This window comes from Macaca thibetana, chromosome 5 (assembly GCF_024542745.1).
Source record: "Macaca thibetana thibetana isolate TM-01 chromosome 5, ASM2454274v1, whole genome shotgun sequence".
Taxonomy (NCBI): Eukaryota; Metazoa; Chordata; class Mammalia; order Primates; family Cercopithecidae; genus Macaca; species Macaca thibetana.
Window position 1 is genome coordinate 171277224 of NC_065582.1, and position 19173 is coordinate 171296396.

General features: G+C 34.9%; 1 protein-coding gene across 2 annotated transcripts in view; it reads left to right on the top strand.

The window, feature by feature from the left end:
* The window catches only part of FBXL5 (F-box and leucine rich repeat protein 5), a 47033-nt gene that overhangs the window by 25262 nt on the left and 2598 nt on the right, over window positions 1-19173 (top strand). For both annotated transcript variants that reach the window (XM_050791652.1, XM_050791651.1), the window contains exons 6-10: window positions 5021-5146; window positions 7840-7988; window positions 8922-9004; window positions 9892-10617; window positions 14428-14576. In XM_050791652.1, coding sequence (XP_050647609.1) covers window positions 5021-5146; window positions 7840-7988; window positions 8922-9004; window positions 9892-10617; window positions 14428-14576 — 1233 coding nt within the window. The remainder of the gene's footprint in view (window positions 1-5020; window positions 5147-7839; window positions 7989-8921; window positions 9005-9891; window positions 10618-14427; window positions 14577-19173) is intronic.

Below are 19173 nucleotides of genomic sequence, written 5' to 3' on the forward strand. Positions count from 1 at the left end.
ACAACTAATATAGCATACATTTTTTCTGTCACTGAATTAAACAATTTCTGCTAGGTGAGTTTTTTTTTTTTTTTTTTTTTTTTTTTAAAAGGCAGAGTTTCGCTTGTGTTGCCCAGGCAAGAGTGCAATGGCACGATCTTGGGTCACTGCAACCTCTGACTCCCAGGTTCAAGCGATTCTCCTACCTCAGCCTTCCAAGTAGCTGGGATTACAGGCGTGTACCACCACACCTGGCTAATTCCGTATTTTTAGTAGAGATGGAGTTTCACCATGTTGATCAGGCTGGTCTCAAACTCCTGACCTCAAGTGATCCACCTGCGTCGGCCTCCCAAAGTGCTGTAATTGCAGACGTGAGCCACCGTATCCGGTCCGGGGGAATATTAGCTTCCAAATTCACATAATTTTAAAAATTGTTTTCTGTTTATGACTTTATGTCTGATTTAAATTGTGAGTCTAATTTAAAAGCAATTTTATTCATTACAATAACATATAGCACTTTTTTTTTTTTTTTTTTGAGACAGAGTTTTACTCTCGCCTAGTGGAACTCAGTGGCACGATCTCGGGATCACTGCAACCTCCACCTCCCAGGTTCAAGCGATTCTCCTGCCTCAGCCTCCTGAGAGCTGCGATTACAGGCGCCCACCACCATGACCGGCAGATTTTTTTGTATTTTTGCTAGAGACGGGGTTTTACCATGTTGGTCAGGCTGATCTTGAACTCCTGACCTCAGGTGATCTACTCTCTCAAGGTGATGGGATTATAGGCTTGAGCCACTGTGCCCAGCCACATATAGCACTTTTAAAATAAGCTGTTAGATTTTTTTTTGAATGAAGCTATTTGGAATATTAGGTAGACTTATATCATCTAAATAATTAGAGTTGTTATGTGGGATAATTTTTTCTGTTAGTTGTAAGATAATGAAATATTTAGTGAAAAGTCAAGGCCAACATGGATGCAGAAAATATTTTCTCTGGGCTATTTTTAATTCTTAAGAATTATGTCATGATTTGATATGAATGTCAAATGTGATAATGCTGTGCTAACTTTCATGAATTCACCTAAATCTCAAATATACTACTTTTTTCTGTTTTTAATATGTTTAAACAAAAAATTCCAATAAGCCCGGGCTCTACTAAAAAAATTTAAAAAATGCCTGGGCACGGTGGCTCACACCTGTAATCCCAGCACTTTCGGAGATTGAGGTGGGCAGATCACCTGAGGTCAGGAGTTTGAGACCAGCCTGGCCAACATGGCGAAACCCTGTCTCTTCTAAAAATACAAAAATTAGCCAGGCGTGGTAGCAGGCACCTGTAATCCCAGCAACTCAGGAGGCTGAGGCAGGGAGAATTGCTTGAACCCGGGAGGCAGAGGTTGCGGTGAGCTGAGATGTGCCATTGCACTCCAGCCTGGGCAACAGAGTGAGACTCTGTCTCAAAAAAAAAAAATTAACAAAAATAAAAAAATTAGCCAGACATGGTGGTACATGCCTGTAATCCCAGTTACTTGAGAGGCTGAGGTGGGAGGGAGGATCATTTGAACATGGGAAGTCAAGGCTCTAGTGAACCATGATCACACAATCTTGGTGACAGAGGGAAGACTCTGTCTTAAAAAAAAAAAAAAAAAAAAAAGAACCAGTAGAAATCGGATTTTATTTATTTCTAGTATGTGCTTTGAGTGGTTCTCAATCAAATTGATTTTTCCCCCTTCCAGGGGATATTTAAAATATGTGGAAGCATTTTTGTTTGCTCCATCTTTGGGTATCATACTGGCATCTACTGGGTAGAGGCCAGGATTGTTGCTAAGCACCTGTAATCCACAGGATAGCTCCCAAAAACAATTACCCAGCCCAAAATGTCAGTAGTGTCAAGGTTGAGAAACTTTAATTTAGATGTAAAGAGTTCAGTAAATTGGCTGGGCACGGTGGCTCATGCCTTTAATATCCTAGCACTTTAGCAGGCCAAGGCAGGCAGATTGCCTGAGCTCAGGAGTTCGAGACTACCCTGGGCAACAAGGTGAAACCCGGTGTCTACTAAAATACAAAAAAAAAAACAAAACCCAGGCGTGGAGGTGCATTCCTGTTATCCCAGCTACTTGGGAGGCTGAGGCACAAGAATCACTTGAGTCCAGACGGCAGAGGTTGCAATGAGCCGAGACTGCGCCATTGCACTCCAGCCTGGGCAACAGAGTGAGACTCTGTCTCCAAAAAAATGAGTCCAGTAAATTGATTCTGCATAATCTGTCATTTCATGATCATATAATTTAGTTGCAGTACATTCTCCAGGATCTATGAATTTATAGTTTAGCTTTAGATTAATCTTTCCCTTTGCTTCTGTTCCCATCTACTTCTGACTACTGGTTGACTACAGAGTAGACAGTCCTGCTTCCTTTTATTAATTAGCTGTTACCATAATGAGGCTATTGTAGGAACCAGTGTGAAACAACAGCAGGGGAGAATGTTTGCTCGTTGTGATTTCTAAAATTTTATGCAAGACTTGATAATCATTAAGCTTATTTCTATAAAAGATAAAATTGAAAAACTTTATAGAGAGTAGGATACATAGCAGGTACATAGCAGACTCTATACATTTTTGTAGTTATTGTTCTGTTTCTATAGTTTGAAAGAGAAGGATTTACTTTGGGAAAATATGAACTATTGGTTAATTGATTATTATTGTTAATTGAAGCCACCTGTCATAGTTCTTTTCAGTATGTCTGAATGGAATCCTTTGCTGATTTCAGCGTAACTTTTTTTTAACCATAATTAAATATTTCTAAAAAATTGCCCATTGCCTGGGCAAAAACTGGAAGCATTCCTTTTGAAAACCGGCACAAGACAAGGATGCCCTCTCTCACCACTCCTATTCAACTTAGTGTTGGAAGTTCTGGCCAGGGCAATCAGGCAAGAGAAAGAAATAAAGGGTATTCAATTAGGAAAAGAGGAAGTCAGATTGTCTCTGTTTGCAGGTGACATGATTGTTTATTTAGAAAACCGCATCGTCTCAGCCCAAAATCTCCTTAAGCAGATAAGCAACTTCAGCAAAATCTCAGGATACGAAATCAATGTGCAGAAATCACAAGCATTCCTGTATACCAATAACAGACAAACTAGAGAACCAAATCATGAGTGAACTCTCATTCACAATTGCTACACAGAGAATAAAATACCTAGGAATAAAACTTAAAAGGGGATGTGAAGGACCTCTTCAAGGAGAACTACAAACCACTGCTCAACAAAATAAAAGAGGACACAAATGGAAGAACATTCCATGCCCATGGATAGGAAGAATCAATATTGTGAAAATGGCCATACTGTCCAAGGTAATTTGTAGATTCAGTGCCATTGCCATCAAGCTACCAATGGCTTTCTTCACAGAATTGGAAAAAACTACGTTAAAGTTCATGTGGAACCAAAAAAGAGCCTGCATTGCCAAGACAATCCTAAGCAAAAAGAACAAAGCTGGAGGCATCATGCTACCTGACTTCAAACTATACTACAAGGCTACAGTAACCAAAACAGCATGGTACTGGTACCAAAACAGAGATATAGACCAATGGAACAGAACAGAGGCCTCAGAAATGACACCACACATCTACAACCATCTGATCTTTGACAAACCTGAGAAAAACAAGAAATAGGGAAAGGATTCCCTATTTAATAAATGGTGCTGGGAAAACTGGCTAGTCATATGTAGAAAGCTGAAACTGGATCCCCCCTTCCTTACACCTTATGCAAAAATTAATTCAAGATGGATTAAAGATTTAGATGTTAGACCTAAAACCGTAAAAACCCTAGAAGAAAACCTAGGCAGTACCATTCAGGACATAGGCATGGGCAAGGACTTCATGTCTAAAACACCGAAAGCAATGGCAACAAAAGCCAAAATTGACAAATGGGATCTCATTAAACTAAAGAGCTTCTGCACAGCAAAAGAAACTACCATCAGAGTGAACAGGCAACCTACAGAATGGGAGAAAATTTTTGCCATCTACCCATCTGACAAAGGGCTAATATCTAGAATCTACAAAGAACTTAAACAAATGTACAAGAAAAAGCCCCGTCAAAAAGTGGGCAAAGGATATGAACAGACAGTTCTCAAGAGAAGACATTTATGCAGCCAACAGACACATGAGAAAATGCTCATCATCACTGGTCATCAGAGAAATGCAAATCAAAACCACAAGGAGATACCATTTCACACCAGTTAGAATGGCAATCCTTAAAAAGTCAGGAAACAACAGATGCTGGAGAGGATGTGGAGAAATAGGAACGCTTTTACACTGTTGGTGGGAGTGTAAATTAGTTCAACCATTGTGGAAGACAGTATGGCGATTCCTCAAGGGTCTAGAACTAGAAATACCATTTGACCCAGCAATCCCATTACTGGGTATATACCCAAGGGATTATAAGTCATGCTACTATAAAGACACATGCACACATATGTTTATTGTGGCCCTATTCACAATAGCAAAGACTTGGAACCAATCCAAATGTCCGTCAGTGATATACTGAATTAATAAAATGTGGCACACATACACCATGGAATACTGTGCAGCCATAGAAAAGGATGAGTTCATATTCTTTGCAGGGACATGGATGAAGCTGGAAACCATCAGTCTTAGCAAACTATCACAAGGACAGGAAACCAAACGGTGCATGTTCTCACTCATAGGTGGGAATTGAACAAAGAGAACACTTGGACACAGGGCGGGGAACGTCACGCACTGGGTCCTGTCGGGGGGTGGGGGGCTGGGGGAGGGATAGCATTAGGAGAAATACGTAATGTAAATGATGAGTTGATGGGTGCAGCAAACTAGCATGGCACATATATACCTATGTAACAAACCTGCATGTTGTGCACATGTGCTGTAGAACTTAGAGTATTAAAAAAAAAACTGCTTATTGCCTAGGGCTCAGATGTTGTCTCTATGTAGAGATTTTTATTGTAAATAGCTTAGTTTTCCATTATTGCAGGCAATCTGATATTATTTTGATCCTTTTACTTGTTTATTCATCGTGTAGGTGACTGGTATAGTGGTCCCGCAACTGAACTTGATACTGAACCTGATGAAGAATGGGTGAAAAATAGGAAAGATGAAAGTCGTGCTTTTCATGAGTGGGATGAAGATGCTGACATAGATGAATCTGGTAAGCTTGTTTGAAATTAAAATTATTACATAGTGTTTTAATAATTATATATTAAGTACTTATAATTAATAAGTACTAATAATTAGGTATTAGATTTATGTAGTTTGTATTTTCTAAAGAAACGTGTTTCTACGCCTACTACTTTTTAAAATTTGAAGGAATAATAATAACATTTTAAATTAATTGTTTGAAGTACTTTAAAGAGTGCATAGGATTATTTCTCTTGTTTTTATATTAAAATAAAAAACCAGAAAATGGTACCTTTTTTTCTTATGGAAATAATGTATGTTTATTATAGTGCTTTATAGTTTACAATGTGATTTTAGGGCCACTTCAGATGATCAGTTGTGCAGCATCTATTGAGTCATATGTGACTTGAGGGAAATAGGATGAAACTGTTAAGTTGACTTACTCATTTGTAAATAGTCTTAATATTTGCCTAATAAGGTTATTGTAGAATTAAGAGGTAATATACATAAATATTCTTTGTAAATGGTAAGAGATTACAAAAACTAATGTAGCCATTCATTAAACACTGTGGGAGAGTTCAAGGGTGGATAAGCCTTAATCGCCACTCCAAAGAATTCACAAACGAGAGAGAATTTAGAAAACATAATTTTTTTTTAAAATTTATTTTTTATTATTATTATACTTTAAGTTCTAGGGTACATGTGCATAACGTACAGGTTTGTTACATATGTATACTTGTGCCAAGAAAACATAATTTTTACTTTAAGGTACATGTTGGAAAAATGCTGTCATACTTGTGCAGAGAGATGCTGTTTGAAAGTGTGAGGAGGACGACAAATTCTGTCTTGGATATTCTAAATAATACTTACTAAAAGATGGTAAAATAGTAAAAAATGAACAGATGAGACATTCTTCTAGTTGGTAAAACTGAAACTATAGGAACTTTTTATAAAGTTACCTGCTTAAAGTAGTTTGATCTGGCAAAAGAACTAAATGTGGAAAAAAGAAACATGGAAAGTAACAGTGCAAGTATAAAGATTGTTATATCAGCAGCTAAAGTAGTTTATTTTTATGAAAAGCAGATGCGCTACATTTTGATAAAAAGATTCAAAATGTCATATATAAGGAAAAGGTCTATTCTAGTTATGATAGATTTGGTGATGTGCTTACCTGTGGCAGGCATTGTTTTAGGTATGAAGGATCTAATGGTGAACAAAATGGAAAAAAAAAGAAAAAACTGGCGCTTGTTGAGCTTAAAATTTAGAGACAGGAGGCAGACGATAAATACAGGTAAAATATATTCCGTATTAGATGGTGACAAGTGTTGTGGAGAAAAATAAAACAAGGAAAACATGCCAAGAAGAATTTAAAATTGTAGTTTTAAATTGAGTGATTAGTTAAAAGTCCTTTGAGAAATTTGAGTAAAGACCTGAAGGAAATGAGGTATTTGCTTAGATGTCAACTTAAGGAAGTCTCAGTTTATTCATTCTGGAAAATTAATTCATAATACCTGTGGTAAGAATTTTGAAGGTTCTAACAAATTCAGTATATTTGTCTCAATACTTGAAGATGGAGCAAAGACTGTCAATTTCCTTGATACCGAAAAGGAAAAGTTAAGGGTATAAAGATTGAGCCTTTTTAGATAATGTATCTGTTGATTATTAAAGACTAAACTGCTATTTACTTCAGTGCTTTTTTCAGTTTAGCTGCCTTGTCTTTACTTGTCCTAAGAAGTTATTGTTTTTCATAGAATGTTTAACTTTCTTAAAAAAGATTTCACAGTTCCAATTACCTTGATTTGATCATCACACATTGTATACAGGTATCAAAGTATCACATGTACCCCCAAAATATGTATAATTATTGTATATCAATAAAAAATTAAAAATTTAAAAATTTCATAATAAATAGTGTACCTTTAGATAGTGAGGGCCAAAGTAATTTTTATTTCCTTATATTTTATCTTCGTGTGTGTGTGTTTGTGTGTGTCTGTGTCTGGCTAAAGGACGAATTTAGGATACTATCTAAACAAGGAACCATGAGTAACAAATTCTTTTAGTTTATATCCTTTTGTCTGCTATACTTAGTTTTGTTTTAAATGAGACTTCCTTAACTTGTTCTGTTAAATCGTTTTATGTTTAAAGACATTCAAATTGGTCTTTAGGTAAGAATAATAACAATAGGATCCTGAGAAAGGCAATACAATACAGTTATTCATTCTTTTTAGTGTAGTTTGTTTTTTCCTTTTTTCGAATTGGAGTGTATAGTGTTTTCATGGTGGATGTTACAGTAGTACATTCTGTTGTAAACATCCAAGCTTTACAGAAGTTATTAAGTAAAACCAAAAGCCATGTCATTTTTAACTTCTTAGAAATTCTTAACTACCTTCTTTTGCTTGATTCATTATGATCAGGCTAATTTAGTTGAGTTTCAAATCTTTTCTAGCTTTGTGTCCTTTTTAGTTATGTGGAATCAATGATAGTACGTTTTACTATGGATCATTTTTCTTTTAATATCATATTTTTCTCTTGAAAACTTTTACTGTTCTTTTTAGTTTTCACATTTTTTTCCGAAACTTTCTCATTGCCTAAAAATGGGATTATTTACATAAGAAAGTATAAGGATAGCACAAAGTATTTCATATTTAACAATTTGGTGAGTCCTTGAGTTGCTTAATTATTATCAGTTTATCAAGTTCTTAGACTTTTTAATTCATGTTACAGAAGAGTCTCCGGAGGAATCGATTGCTATCAGCATTGCACAAATGGAAAAACGTTTACTCCATGGCTTAATTCATAACGTTCTACCATATGTTGGTACTTCTGTAAAAACCTTAGTATTAGCATACAGCTCTGCAGTTTCCAGCAAAATGGTATGTTTAAATTAACACTAGTTTGGGTATTAAGAAAAATTGCATGATAAGACTTTGGTTTGCTCATTCCTGAGTTTAATTAAGGGCAAACAAACCCCCAAAATGATTATTGAGTGCCTTCCTATGGGTAGGCATACACTGCTAGGTTACTTATTATTTCATTGCGGTTCTCACAACAATCTTTGTAGCATAATTATCATTACCTATATGTTATAGATGAGGAAACTGACTAGAAGAGGTTAAACATTTTATTCAGTTTCACAGATGTTAAGTGATAAAGCCCAGTTTTATGTAATTTTTAAAATAATATGTAAGACATGGTAAGATGGGCAAATGAGATGAAAACACTGTTTTATGAAAGTAGATCTTATGACTTCCTACATCAGAATCTTGAGTGTTCCTTAAAAATGTAAATTTCTTGGTTTAGTCTCATAACTGCTAAAACAGATTCTTGGGTGGGTGCGGTGGCTCATGCCTGTAATCCTAGCACTTTGGGAGGCTGAGGTGGGCGGATCACAAGGTCAGGAGTTCAAGACCGGCCTGGCCAATATGGTGAAACCCTATCTCTACTAAAAATACAAAAATTAGCCGGGTGCAGTGGCGCACACCTGTAGTCTCAGCTACTCAGGAGGCTGAGGCAGAAGAATCGCTTGAACCTGGAAGGCGGAGGTTGCAGTGAGCCGAGATCCTGCCACTGCCCTCCAGCCTGGGTGACAGAGTAAGACTCTGTCTCAAAAAAACAAAAAAAACACAAAAAGATTGTCAGGGATTTGAGCCCAGAATTTTTTTTTTGTACTCTATTCAAGTGTTTTTTTTTTTTTTTTTTTTTATTCACGAAAGTTTGTGAACTAGATTATGTTTACTAATAGTCATCTGTTACTTAGCTAACTGAAGTTCTGCAGATCTTCACAGTGACAATTTTTTCCCTCTTAGGTTAGGCAGATTTTAGAGCTTTGTCCTAACCTGGAGCATCTGGATCTTACTCAGACTGACATTTCAGATTCTGCATTTGACAGGTTAGTTATTTTAAACAATTTAAATATAATGAAAAACTATTTTGTAAGGTTTCATTTATATAATTGCAATTTAATCATACTATTATTTTTTACTATCAAATATCAGTCATGTCTGACTATAATTTGATAGCACCCTCCAGTTCTTCACCTCTTGTTCATGGGTCCCAGCTGATCCAAAAATTCCATCTGTATCATCTTACAATCTGTATAGTCCTATATTTTGTCTAGGCCCTTGAGCCCTGCTGTGCAACCATGTAGATTGGTATTATATGTTTTTAAGAAGTTTTAGTTTTAGTTGGGCTCTAAGTGCCATTTGGCAAAGCTCCCTGTTAGATTCTTCACAGTTACTCTGAAATAGTATAACTTTCTTCAAGCCACCTCCTTCCCAGAGTATATCTCTTTGACCACCAATTCTCTGTATTCTTGCTCACTCCTTCTTTCCCACCCAACCATTTATATCAGCACCTTTTTTCCTGCTGCAGAGGAAGAGGTATACTCTTCTCTGGTTAAAGCTAACCCTCTATCTTCCTAGAGCTTGTTTCTTATGGATCTTCCTCATTAACCATTAGTTATTATTCTCTTTCTTTCATGTGTTTGCACCCTTACTTCTGCTGATTACTTTTAGGGTAATAAACTTAAGTCTTCCCATCCTTACCCCTCTCACATCCTACCTTTCTGTTAGGTTAGGAATACTCTGACTTCCTAATTACTCTCATTGAGTTTTTGTATCCCTAGTGTTAAGAATAGTACGTTAACAATAGATATTCAGTAAATACTTAAGTGATTATATTAGATGTAAAATCTTCTAGTTTTAATCACATACATGTAGTCAAATGCTTTTGAAAAATTTAATAATATTCATTAATAGTCTTGTCTTTTATTTATAGTTGGTCTTGGCTTGGTTGCTGCCAGAGTCTTCGGCATCTTGATCTGTCTGGTTGTGAGAAAATCACAGATGTGGCCCTAGAGAAGATTTCCAGAGCTCTTGGAATCCTGACATCTCATCAAAGTGGCTTTTTGAAAACATCTACAAGCAAAATTACTTCAACTACATGGAAAAATAAAGACATTACCATGCAGTCCACCAAGCAGTATGCCTGTTTGCACGATTTAACTAACAAGAGCATTGGAGAAGAAATAGATAATGAACACCCCTGGACTAAGCCTGTTTCTTCTGAGAATTTCACTTCTCCTTATGTGTGGATGTTAGATGCTGAAGATTTGGCTGATATTGAAGATACTGTGGAATGGAAACATAGAAATGTTGAAAGTCTGTGTGTAATGGAAACAGCATCCAACTTTAGTTGTTCCACATCTGGTTGTTATAGTAAGGACATTGTTGGACTAAGGACTAGTGTCTGTTGGCAGCAGCATTGTGCTTCTCCAGCTTTTGCATATTGTGGTCACTCATTTTGTTGTACAGGAACAGCTTTAAGAACTATGTCAACACTCCCAGAATCTTCTGCAATGTGTAGAAAAGCATCAAGGACTAGATTGCCTAGGGGAAAAGACTTAATTTACTTTGGGAGTGAAAAATCTGATCAAGAGACTGGACGTGTACTTCTGTTTCTCAGTTTGTCTGGATGTTATCAGATCACAGACCATGGTCTCAGGTGAGTTATCAATTCCAGAATATTAAGAAGTAGATGTGTTCTCATTTCCAAATGGAATATAAAAATTTTGATCTAAGTCATTCTTTTCAGTTGATTTACTTAAGCAAAAAGAGTTAACCAAGATCTGCTCTACTTCAGTGTTGGACCAATGTAACTTCTGTTATTAGTATGAAGTTTCATTTCTGTCAGTTCAAATCCATTGTGATATATGGAAGAACATAAATTTGAAAGTTTAATAAATAGTAAATGGCTACATCACATATTTTAAGGTACTTTAGTGGATGAATAAGGTACAATTTTTTCTCAAGAACATGTAACAAGAAAATGTGCATATTCTGCTGCTGTGTATTATTTCTGTATGTTACAGTTTTATATTGAGGGTTTTGGAAAATGTAGGCTGTCTATGGAAGTCATTTAGTCCAACTACATGGCTGTTAAGTGTTTACCAAAGCCAAAGCTGAGCTACAGTTTCATATGTAGCTAGAGTTTAGAAATTTTGCTCTTTGATCATGATCAACTTACCTTCTGTTGCTTTTTTAAGTCATAAGGAGGACGTGTGGAAGAAGTTCTGCAGTTTCTTTTCTGTGTTTTTTTTTTGTGAGCATAATCTTTAGCAGATTAAACCGACTTTTTTTGTTTGTTTGTTTTTTAACCTCCTAGAGGAAAGAAGGGCTGGAGGTGACACATATATCAGCCCAGACAGGTAGCTCTTTTCAGCAGCTAGGTTCTATATGTTTTATAGGACCCACTTCAAGATTTGTTAGGTTATGAGTTACTCTTATGCACTGTTGGAGAAAATACCATGGTTCACTGACTTGGGAGCATGGCAGACTTGATGTAGATTGATCTTGTTTTTTTCTGTATAACTGGCTTTGTGTACAATACTTAACCTTATGCTTTGAGGCTTATGTAAGAGGAATACTTATAAGGCATCTAACAATGATACAGAATAGATTTTCAGTAAGTGGAAGCTGATGTGCAGTAAGCGATTATCTTTGACATGAGCCTTTGGAAATTGGATACATGTTTTTCTTTGATAATGGGATGTCAAATATTTTATAATGAAAAATTCTGCCAGCATAAAACTTAATACCCCCTACTATTATAAAATATACTTAACATGAAATTATTATAAAAGTTTTTCATAAGTCATATACAGTAACCAAAAGTGTTTTCCCTGAGGTAACTGGTATAACTGTGCTTTGACTGCTGTGAATCATTTCATTAATTTTCAGTTTTCTCAAATCCAAGTGCATATGTTGTAATTTTAAAAAATAAAGATAACTTTATTCTGAGTTTTATTCTTTAAAATAATTTTATTACAAGTATGTATTCCTAACTGTAATATGATTTTGTTTTTGAATGCAACTTGATTTTAGAAAGTAAAAGCAATTTTTAGTTCAATTTAAAACCTAGTAATTCATTTTTCATTGTCGTTTTTTCACTACCATCATACCTTATTAAAATTTATTTATAACTGTTCAGTTTGCATTTTCAATATGACCAGTTTTTGTGTTTTTTTTCAAAGAATGAAGTAATACATGTGACCTCTCAGAGCTGCAATGACTTCTGACCATGTGGCAGTTTTCTTATCTTTTAGTTTTTTAGGATGTTTTTAAAAATAACCCAGAACTTATTAAAATTTTATATAATTAATTGATTTCAAGGTTTTTTTTTTTTGCTTTCAAAGTATTTAGAAACTCTTCTAGTATAAGGTTTTGGAAAACACTAGAAGGGAGCACACTTTTTAAAAGCAGGTGACCCCAGGGCAAACTTGTATCCTCACTGAACTACTGCAGCTGATGCTTTCTTGAAAGCAGCACCTCCTGGCTGGAGGCCAACCAACACACTAAAGAAAACTACACACAAGGACCCTCACAGAGTCCACTTCACTCCTGTCCTATCTCTACTGGAGCAAGTGCTGGTACCCATGGCTGAGAGACCTGAAGACAGATCACATCACAGGACTCATCACAAACACTCCCCAATACCAGCCTGGAGTCCAGCAGCTCTGCTGGGTGGCTAGACCCAGAAAAGAAATAACAATTATGGCAGTTTGGCTCTCAGGAAGCCCCATCCCTAGGGGAAGTGGGAAGAGCACCACATCAAGGGAGCACCCTTGTGGGACAAAAGAATGTGAATAATAGCCCTTGAGCTAGATCTTCCCTCTGACATAGTCTACCCCAATGAGAAGGAACCAGAAAAACAATTCTGGTAATATGACAAAACAAGGTTGTTTAACACCCCCAAAGGAACACACTAGCTCACCAGCAGTGGATCCAAATGAAGAAGAAATCTCTGAATTGCCACAAAGGGGAAATCAGAAGGTCAATTACTAAGCTACTCAAAGAGGCACCAGAGAAAAGTGAATACAAACTTAAAGAAATAAAAAAAAAAAGTTATAGGATATGGATGGAAAAATCTCCAGAGAAATTTATAGCATAAATAAAAAACAATCTCAACGTCTGGAAATGAAGGACACACTTAGAGAAATGCAAAATGCACTGGAAAGTCTCAACAATAGAATTGAACAAACGAAAGAACTTCAGAGGTTGAAGAGAAGGTTTTCAAATTAACCCAACCTGACAAAGAAAAAAGAATTAAAAAAAAAAAAATGAGTGAAGCCTCCAAGAAGTTTGGGATTATGTTAAATGACCAAACCTAAGAATAATTTGTGTTCCCAAGGAAGAAGAGAATTCTAAAAGTTTGGAAAACATATTTGAGGGAATAATCAAGGAAAACTTCTCTGGCCTTCCTAGAGATCTGAACATCCAAATAGAAGAAGCCACCTTTTAATTTTATCCTGTTTACGTAAATACTGCTTTTATTCTTCTAGGTGTGCCATTAGGTTTTATTTTTTATTGAAATGTAATTAACATACCATAAAATTTACTGCTTTTTGAAAGTATACAATTAATTCAGTGATTTTTTAGTATATTTACAGGGTTGTTCAACCATCCACCACAGACTAATTCAAAACATTTTCATCATCCCAAAAAGAACCCCATACTTAGTAGTAGTCACTTCTCACTCCCCCTTTCCCCAGCCTCTGGTAACCATGAATCGACTTTGTGTCTATGTGGATTTACCTATTCTAGAATGATAATATTAATGGAATCATTCAATATGTGGCCTTTAGTATCTGGCTTTTTAAAATTAGGTTTATGTGCTCAAGGTTTATGCTTATTATACTATATGTCAGTACTTTGTGGCTGCAGATTATTTAATTGTATGGATATACCACATTTTATTTATCCATTTATTAATGGACATTTGAGTTGTTTCCACTTTCTAAGTGTTACGAATAATGCTACTATGAACATTCATGTGCAAGTTTTTATGTAAACATATGGTTTTAATTCTCTTGGGTATATACCTAGGACAGGAATTGCTGGGTCATATGCTAGGTGTATCTATGCTTTTTTTTTTTAGAAACTGCCCAACTGCTCATTAGGTTTTAAGCTTCAGTAATTTTCTTGATAATTTTTACTTACTAATACAATTGGGTAGGAGAAGGAACATTACAACTCCAGGGTTCAGTACTTCCTCTAAGAATTAAGTTATCATTATGTTCTTGTAAAGAACAGTTTTATAGATTTCTTTATTGAATGTCATTAGGAAAAATGTTGAACATTTTCATAAATGTATTTCTGCCTAAGGATGAGGTTAGTTATCAGTGTTTTACAGAAATTCTTACATTTTCTCATTACCATATTGAAAAGTATGTAAAATAGTGGTTCAGTGGACCATAGGAATACAAACATTTTTGTAGATGAATATCTTTTAACTGTCAAATTATTTTTCTTACAGGGTTTTGACTCTGGGAGGAGGGCTGCCTTATTTGGAGCACCTTAATCTCTCTGGTTGTCTTACTATAACTGGTGCAGGCCTGCAGGATTTGGTTTCAGCATGTCCTTCTCTGAATGATGAATACTTTTACTACTGTGACAACATTAACGGTAATGCCTTTTAACAATGCAATAATTTTGAAGGAATTAATTTAAACTTTTTTAGCAGTTCTAATAATTTTTCCATTTAGTTTTCTAGATTGCTAATTACCAGACTGCCTTACTTTCAGATTTAGTTAAATTTGATAAAATTTTAAAATTACATTTTCATTAATATCTTGAAAGGTAAGTTTTTCTTGCAGATGTATATTCTAAATATCCATTGTGTCAGACTTTTGAGGCATGTAATAGTGTAATCAAAAATGGTAACTTAATGGAAGTACTAAAATTCTTGTTTAAAAGTTTTGGATATTCCTCTAGAGTTCTGTAGCGCTCATTAAGAATTTAGAACTATTTATGTTCTAGATATACTGCTTTCTTAGGGATGATAGACTCATTTTTCTTGTAAGATGGCTTTATCAAATGTAGAAAAATGAGGACTTTAGTAATGTGGACTTCTAGAGTTTCTGGATCTGATGTCAACTCTTACTGAAGATTGAAGGGAGTTGTAGTATTGAGAAGAGGCTGAGATGCTTTAGACATGATTAGGATTCCTATAGTGTTTTGGAAATTGATTCCTGAACCTACTTTCAAAAATCACAAGAAATATTTCTTGATTTTGTTCTTTTAAACATATTCTACCCTACAGTGGGCTTATTGAACATGCTTTTTCAAAGTATGTTCAATGCCTTTTTGCACATTTGATAGTCACTGATAGAGATTGAATTTCCCAGAAGCATAAGAAGCTGCTCTTCTGTTATTAATAAGCAAATCAACCTCCTGTATTTATAACTGGAGAAAATTTTAAATGGCTCAGACTACTGTGTACTTGTCTTTTTATACTACGCCCTATTGTCTTTGAGTGCCCAATTCACCTTAAGTGACAGGAAAATCAACAAAATTTTTCTCAGGCAGAACAATTGACAGGAGTCAGGAAGACCAGAGGGAGTAATGACATACCAGAAAGTGGAGAAATGAACAAATCTGCTATTTCTCGAGATTAGATTTTCCTTAAAATATGTAAGAGGAAACTGAAGATTGCAGCTCTCTTATTTCTGGAATCACATTGTTATACAGGAGATGACCTCCCATGTTCTTGATATATCAACACTAAGTTGGACATTTCTTGTTTTCTGTTGCCTTCTGTGTATAATCAAGGGATGGCCAAAGGGAATGTCATCGTAGTTGGTTAAAGTGAATGTCACTGTAGTTGCAACATGCTAAGCCTATGAAAACAGTGTGATTGATGCAGTGAAGCTGTTACTTTTGTGGATGCTCTGGATTTGAGATAGGAGTTTTGTTTTGTTAACATAAAGTTATTTCATTGTAGGTTTAGTGCTATACTTTCTAAGGCTTATAGGACATATTATCAAGAGTAATTAATAAGCAATTTTTTTTTATCAGAAAATTTTATTTGTATGTTGCACTTGAATTTTTCATACTGATTTCAGCATAGGTTATGCTTTGGAATAAATCTCACTATCAAATTCATCATTTATTTTTGGGTACATAGATGTTACTGGGTAGAGGGAGGGGACTGGGTTTCAGATTGTTTTTATGCTTACTTGTTTTATGTTTATATGTTTTTAAACTTTGAAAAAATTTAGACGATGGGATAAAATGAAATACTTAAAATCTTTTGCACTTTGTCCTTATGCATTTCCTCTAAACTCGTTTTGAATATGTAGTTTCAGAGGAGCTACTATATTCCTATTGTTGAATGTAAAATTTTTTTGGATAAATGACTGATTTTTTAAAATAAATGAATTGTAATGAAGATATCTGACTGAAAGATTTGAAAGGAAATTGCAGTGCTTGTATAATCCAATATTAACTCTCCTTTTATAGCTTATTGAAGCATGATTTGGGGGAATGGAAAGCCTTTAAAATTTACAGATGACTTGTTATATAACTTGTGTCTGAGTTCCACATAGGTTGTTGTTAAAGCAATGCTCTCTTATAGTCTTTTCCTTAAAAGGATATGTGGACAACCTAGAAAGTGTTAGAATGTAGTTGTGTTGTATCCAGTTTTGCAAGATGACACTTGTTCCAGTATCTTTCAAAACAGCTCAGCTTGTATAGTAGATATCTAGTGAATGCTCAGGGTCCTCCTTGTTACTATTTTTATTATTTCTGAAAGTGGTCAGTGTGTTTTAATACGTGGTATTAGAACAATGGAGAAATGTATTTAGGTGACAAATTACATTTCCAATATTTGAAAGTAACATTTAACTAAAAATACATTTTTTAAAAGAAAACATGTATAGTTAACTATCAGATTACTAAATATAAAAGAAGTAAATACTGATAAACATTAGTCATTAAGTAATACATAATAAGTAAAGCAGAATGCACTAGCAGAGATTTTGGAGATGATAAGTTAGTTATCATGTATTCAAGCAGTAACTACCTTGAGCAAGACACTGTACATAAAGTGTCTTGATATAAAATGCAAATCTAGATTCTTCTGAATGATTCTTTATGACTTAAATTTATTTGATAAGATTTGAATATAAAAGTCTTCTTAGCCATAACATTAAAATTTTTTTGTTAACATTTAAGAAGTGTTAAATGAAATAGCATAGTTGTAGAGCTGTGAAGAAGGTATGAACAATGACACAAAATAAACTTTTTTACTGATTTGCATTTCAATGTGTGTATAATTTATAAATTAAGATAGATTAGCTCATAGTTTTAGAGGTGACCCAGTCTCAGATGATGTGCTCTTTTATGTTTCTAATTTAAGTTAAAGAGGAATTAAAGGTAAGTGAAGGTAAGTGCAGATATACAGCATAAGTAATATACTTAGAACCCAGTAAAAACAAGTTATTCAGTAATAAAAATCTGGAGAAATAATAGCTAACCTGATACTTCCTATCATCTGATACTTAAAAATGCTTCTTATAAGATTATTCCTTACCATGCATTTAAATATTTTAATGATTATTATATTTTTCTATTTTCTTTATTATTCTTTAATGTAATTTAGGCTTTATATATCTTAACCATTTGGGTTCTCTATCCTACACTGAGATGGAAGTTTGCTGGTGATAAGTCAAATATTTAAAGGGAACTACCTTGTGAATTGTCTTTGTCTATTAAAGCATAGCTGTCTACCTGGCAATCCATCATATCTTCGTCATATTTCTTTCTAATGCTCCCTCACCTTTTCTGTTGTCCATTTATTCTGTTGTCCATTTATTCATTTTTCTGAACAATCCTTTTGTGTTACTTTAAGGATTTTATTGTTGATGTTGCTTATACTTTCCATGTTTTGGAAGGTGCTAGTCTCCTGTTTCTATAATGTGATACTGAATTTAAAACAGTGCTTGTCTTCATTTTTGTTTTGACTCAGGCCTTCAGCAAATCCTTTAATGGATGCTGTCACTTTTATGATTATTGGGATCAAATACCAGTAACTACTCTGTTATTAACCTTATCAAAGGATTGTAGTTTTGAGTCATTTAATATTACAGTTACTGATTAAGTTCCTATAGGCTTCTTTAAGCAGATTCTGCTTTCAAATTTGAAAACAATATATTAATTCTCTCTCTTTACTCTGTACACTTAGAATCTCACTGAAACTCAATTCTAGTGAACTTAGAATGTATTCAGAGTTCTTGCTTATATTCATGTAAAATGTGCCTACTCAGTGAGTGGGCACATTTTACATGAATATAAGCAAGAACTTTGTTTTGTGATAAATAAGGAGATGCTGACAGTAGGTTTGTGCTTTTTACTTAATACAGGGTAAGAACTTTTATTCCTACATTTTTCTTCCCCCATTATCTCTGCAATCATCCCTTAGACTTCAAGAGCAAAATGACCCAGGTAGCTAGGGTAGAAACTGAGCATGTGGACCCTACATCTTTTGAGGAGGATGGTGAAAAACTGTGTCGTGTCAGGTTAGATCTGAATCTCTAGGAGAATAGCTTTTTTGATCTGTTTGCTCCTTTGAGTCTCCCTTTTACTTTATCCTTTGAAAATCAGTTGCATACTTCACTTCCATTGCTTGCAGGCATGGCGTATGATTTTTCTCAGGCTACTGTTGAAATTTAGCATAATATTTCTCCTTTATCTTTCTGTCCTTTAAAAAAAAATAGGACTATAGTAAGTCCTCAGTGTTGGTGATACGTTTTTGGAAACTGACTTTAAAGAAAACAACATACAGGAAGTCCTCAAATAGTGTCATTTCATTATAATGATGCAAACAAAACAGCTAGCTTTGTTATACGTTATTTTGCTTAGAGTCGCAGTTTCTAAGAACCTATCGATGTTAAATGAGAACTTAACGTTATGGACATTTTGAAATATTTGAGGAGTTGCAGTTTGGAAAAATTGTATGAGAGTCTTCATGTCTCTTCTTCTTTAAAAAAATTTAGAATGGAATTTTAATCTGATAAAATGATAATCAGATCCATTTTGGCAAAACCCAGTGAATCTGGCATTTCATGATGGACTATGGGTCAGAGCAGGGGAATGGCAGTGAGGCAGGGCTTGTGTCTTGAGGTGAGGCACTAGGTGATTGGTGGACAAAACAGTGAGCAGTGTAAGGGGTGAGGAAAGACAAGCTAAGAAGGGGAAAGATGGGGATTGGGTGGTGCACAGT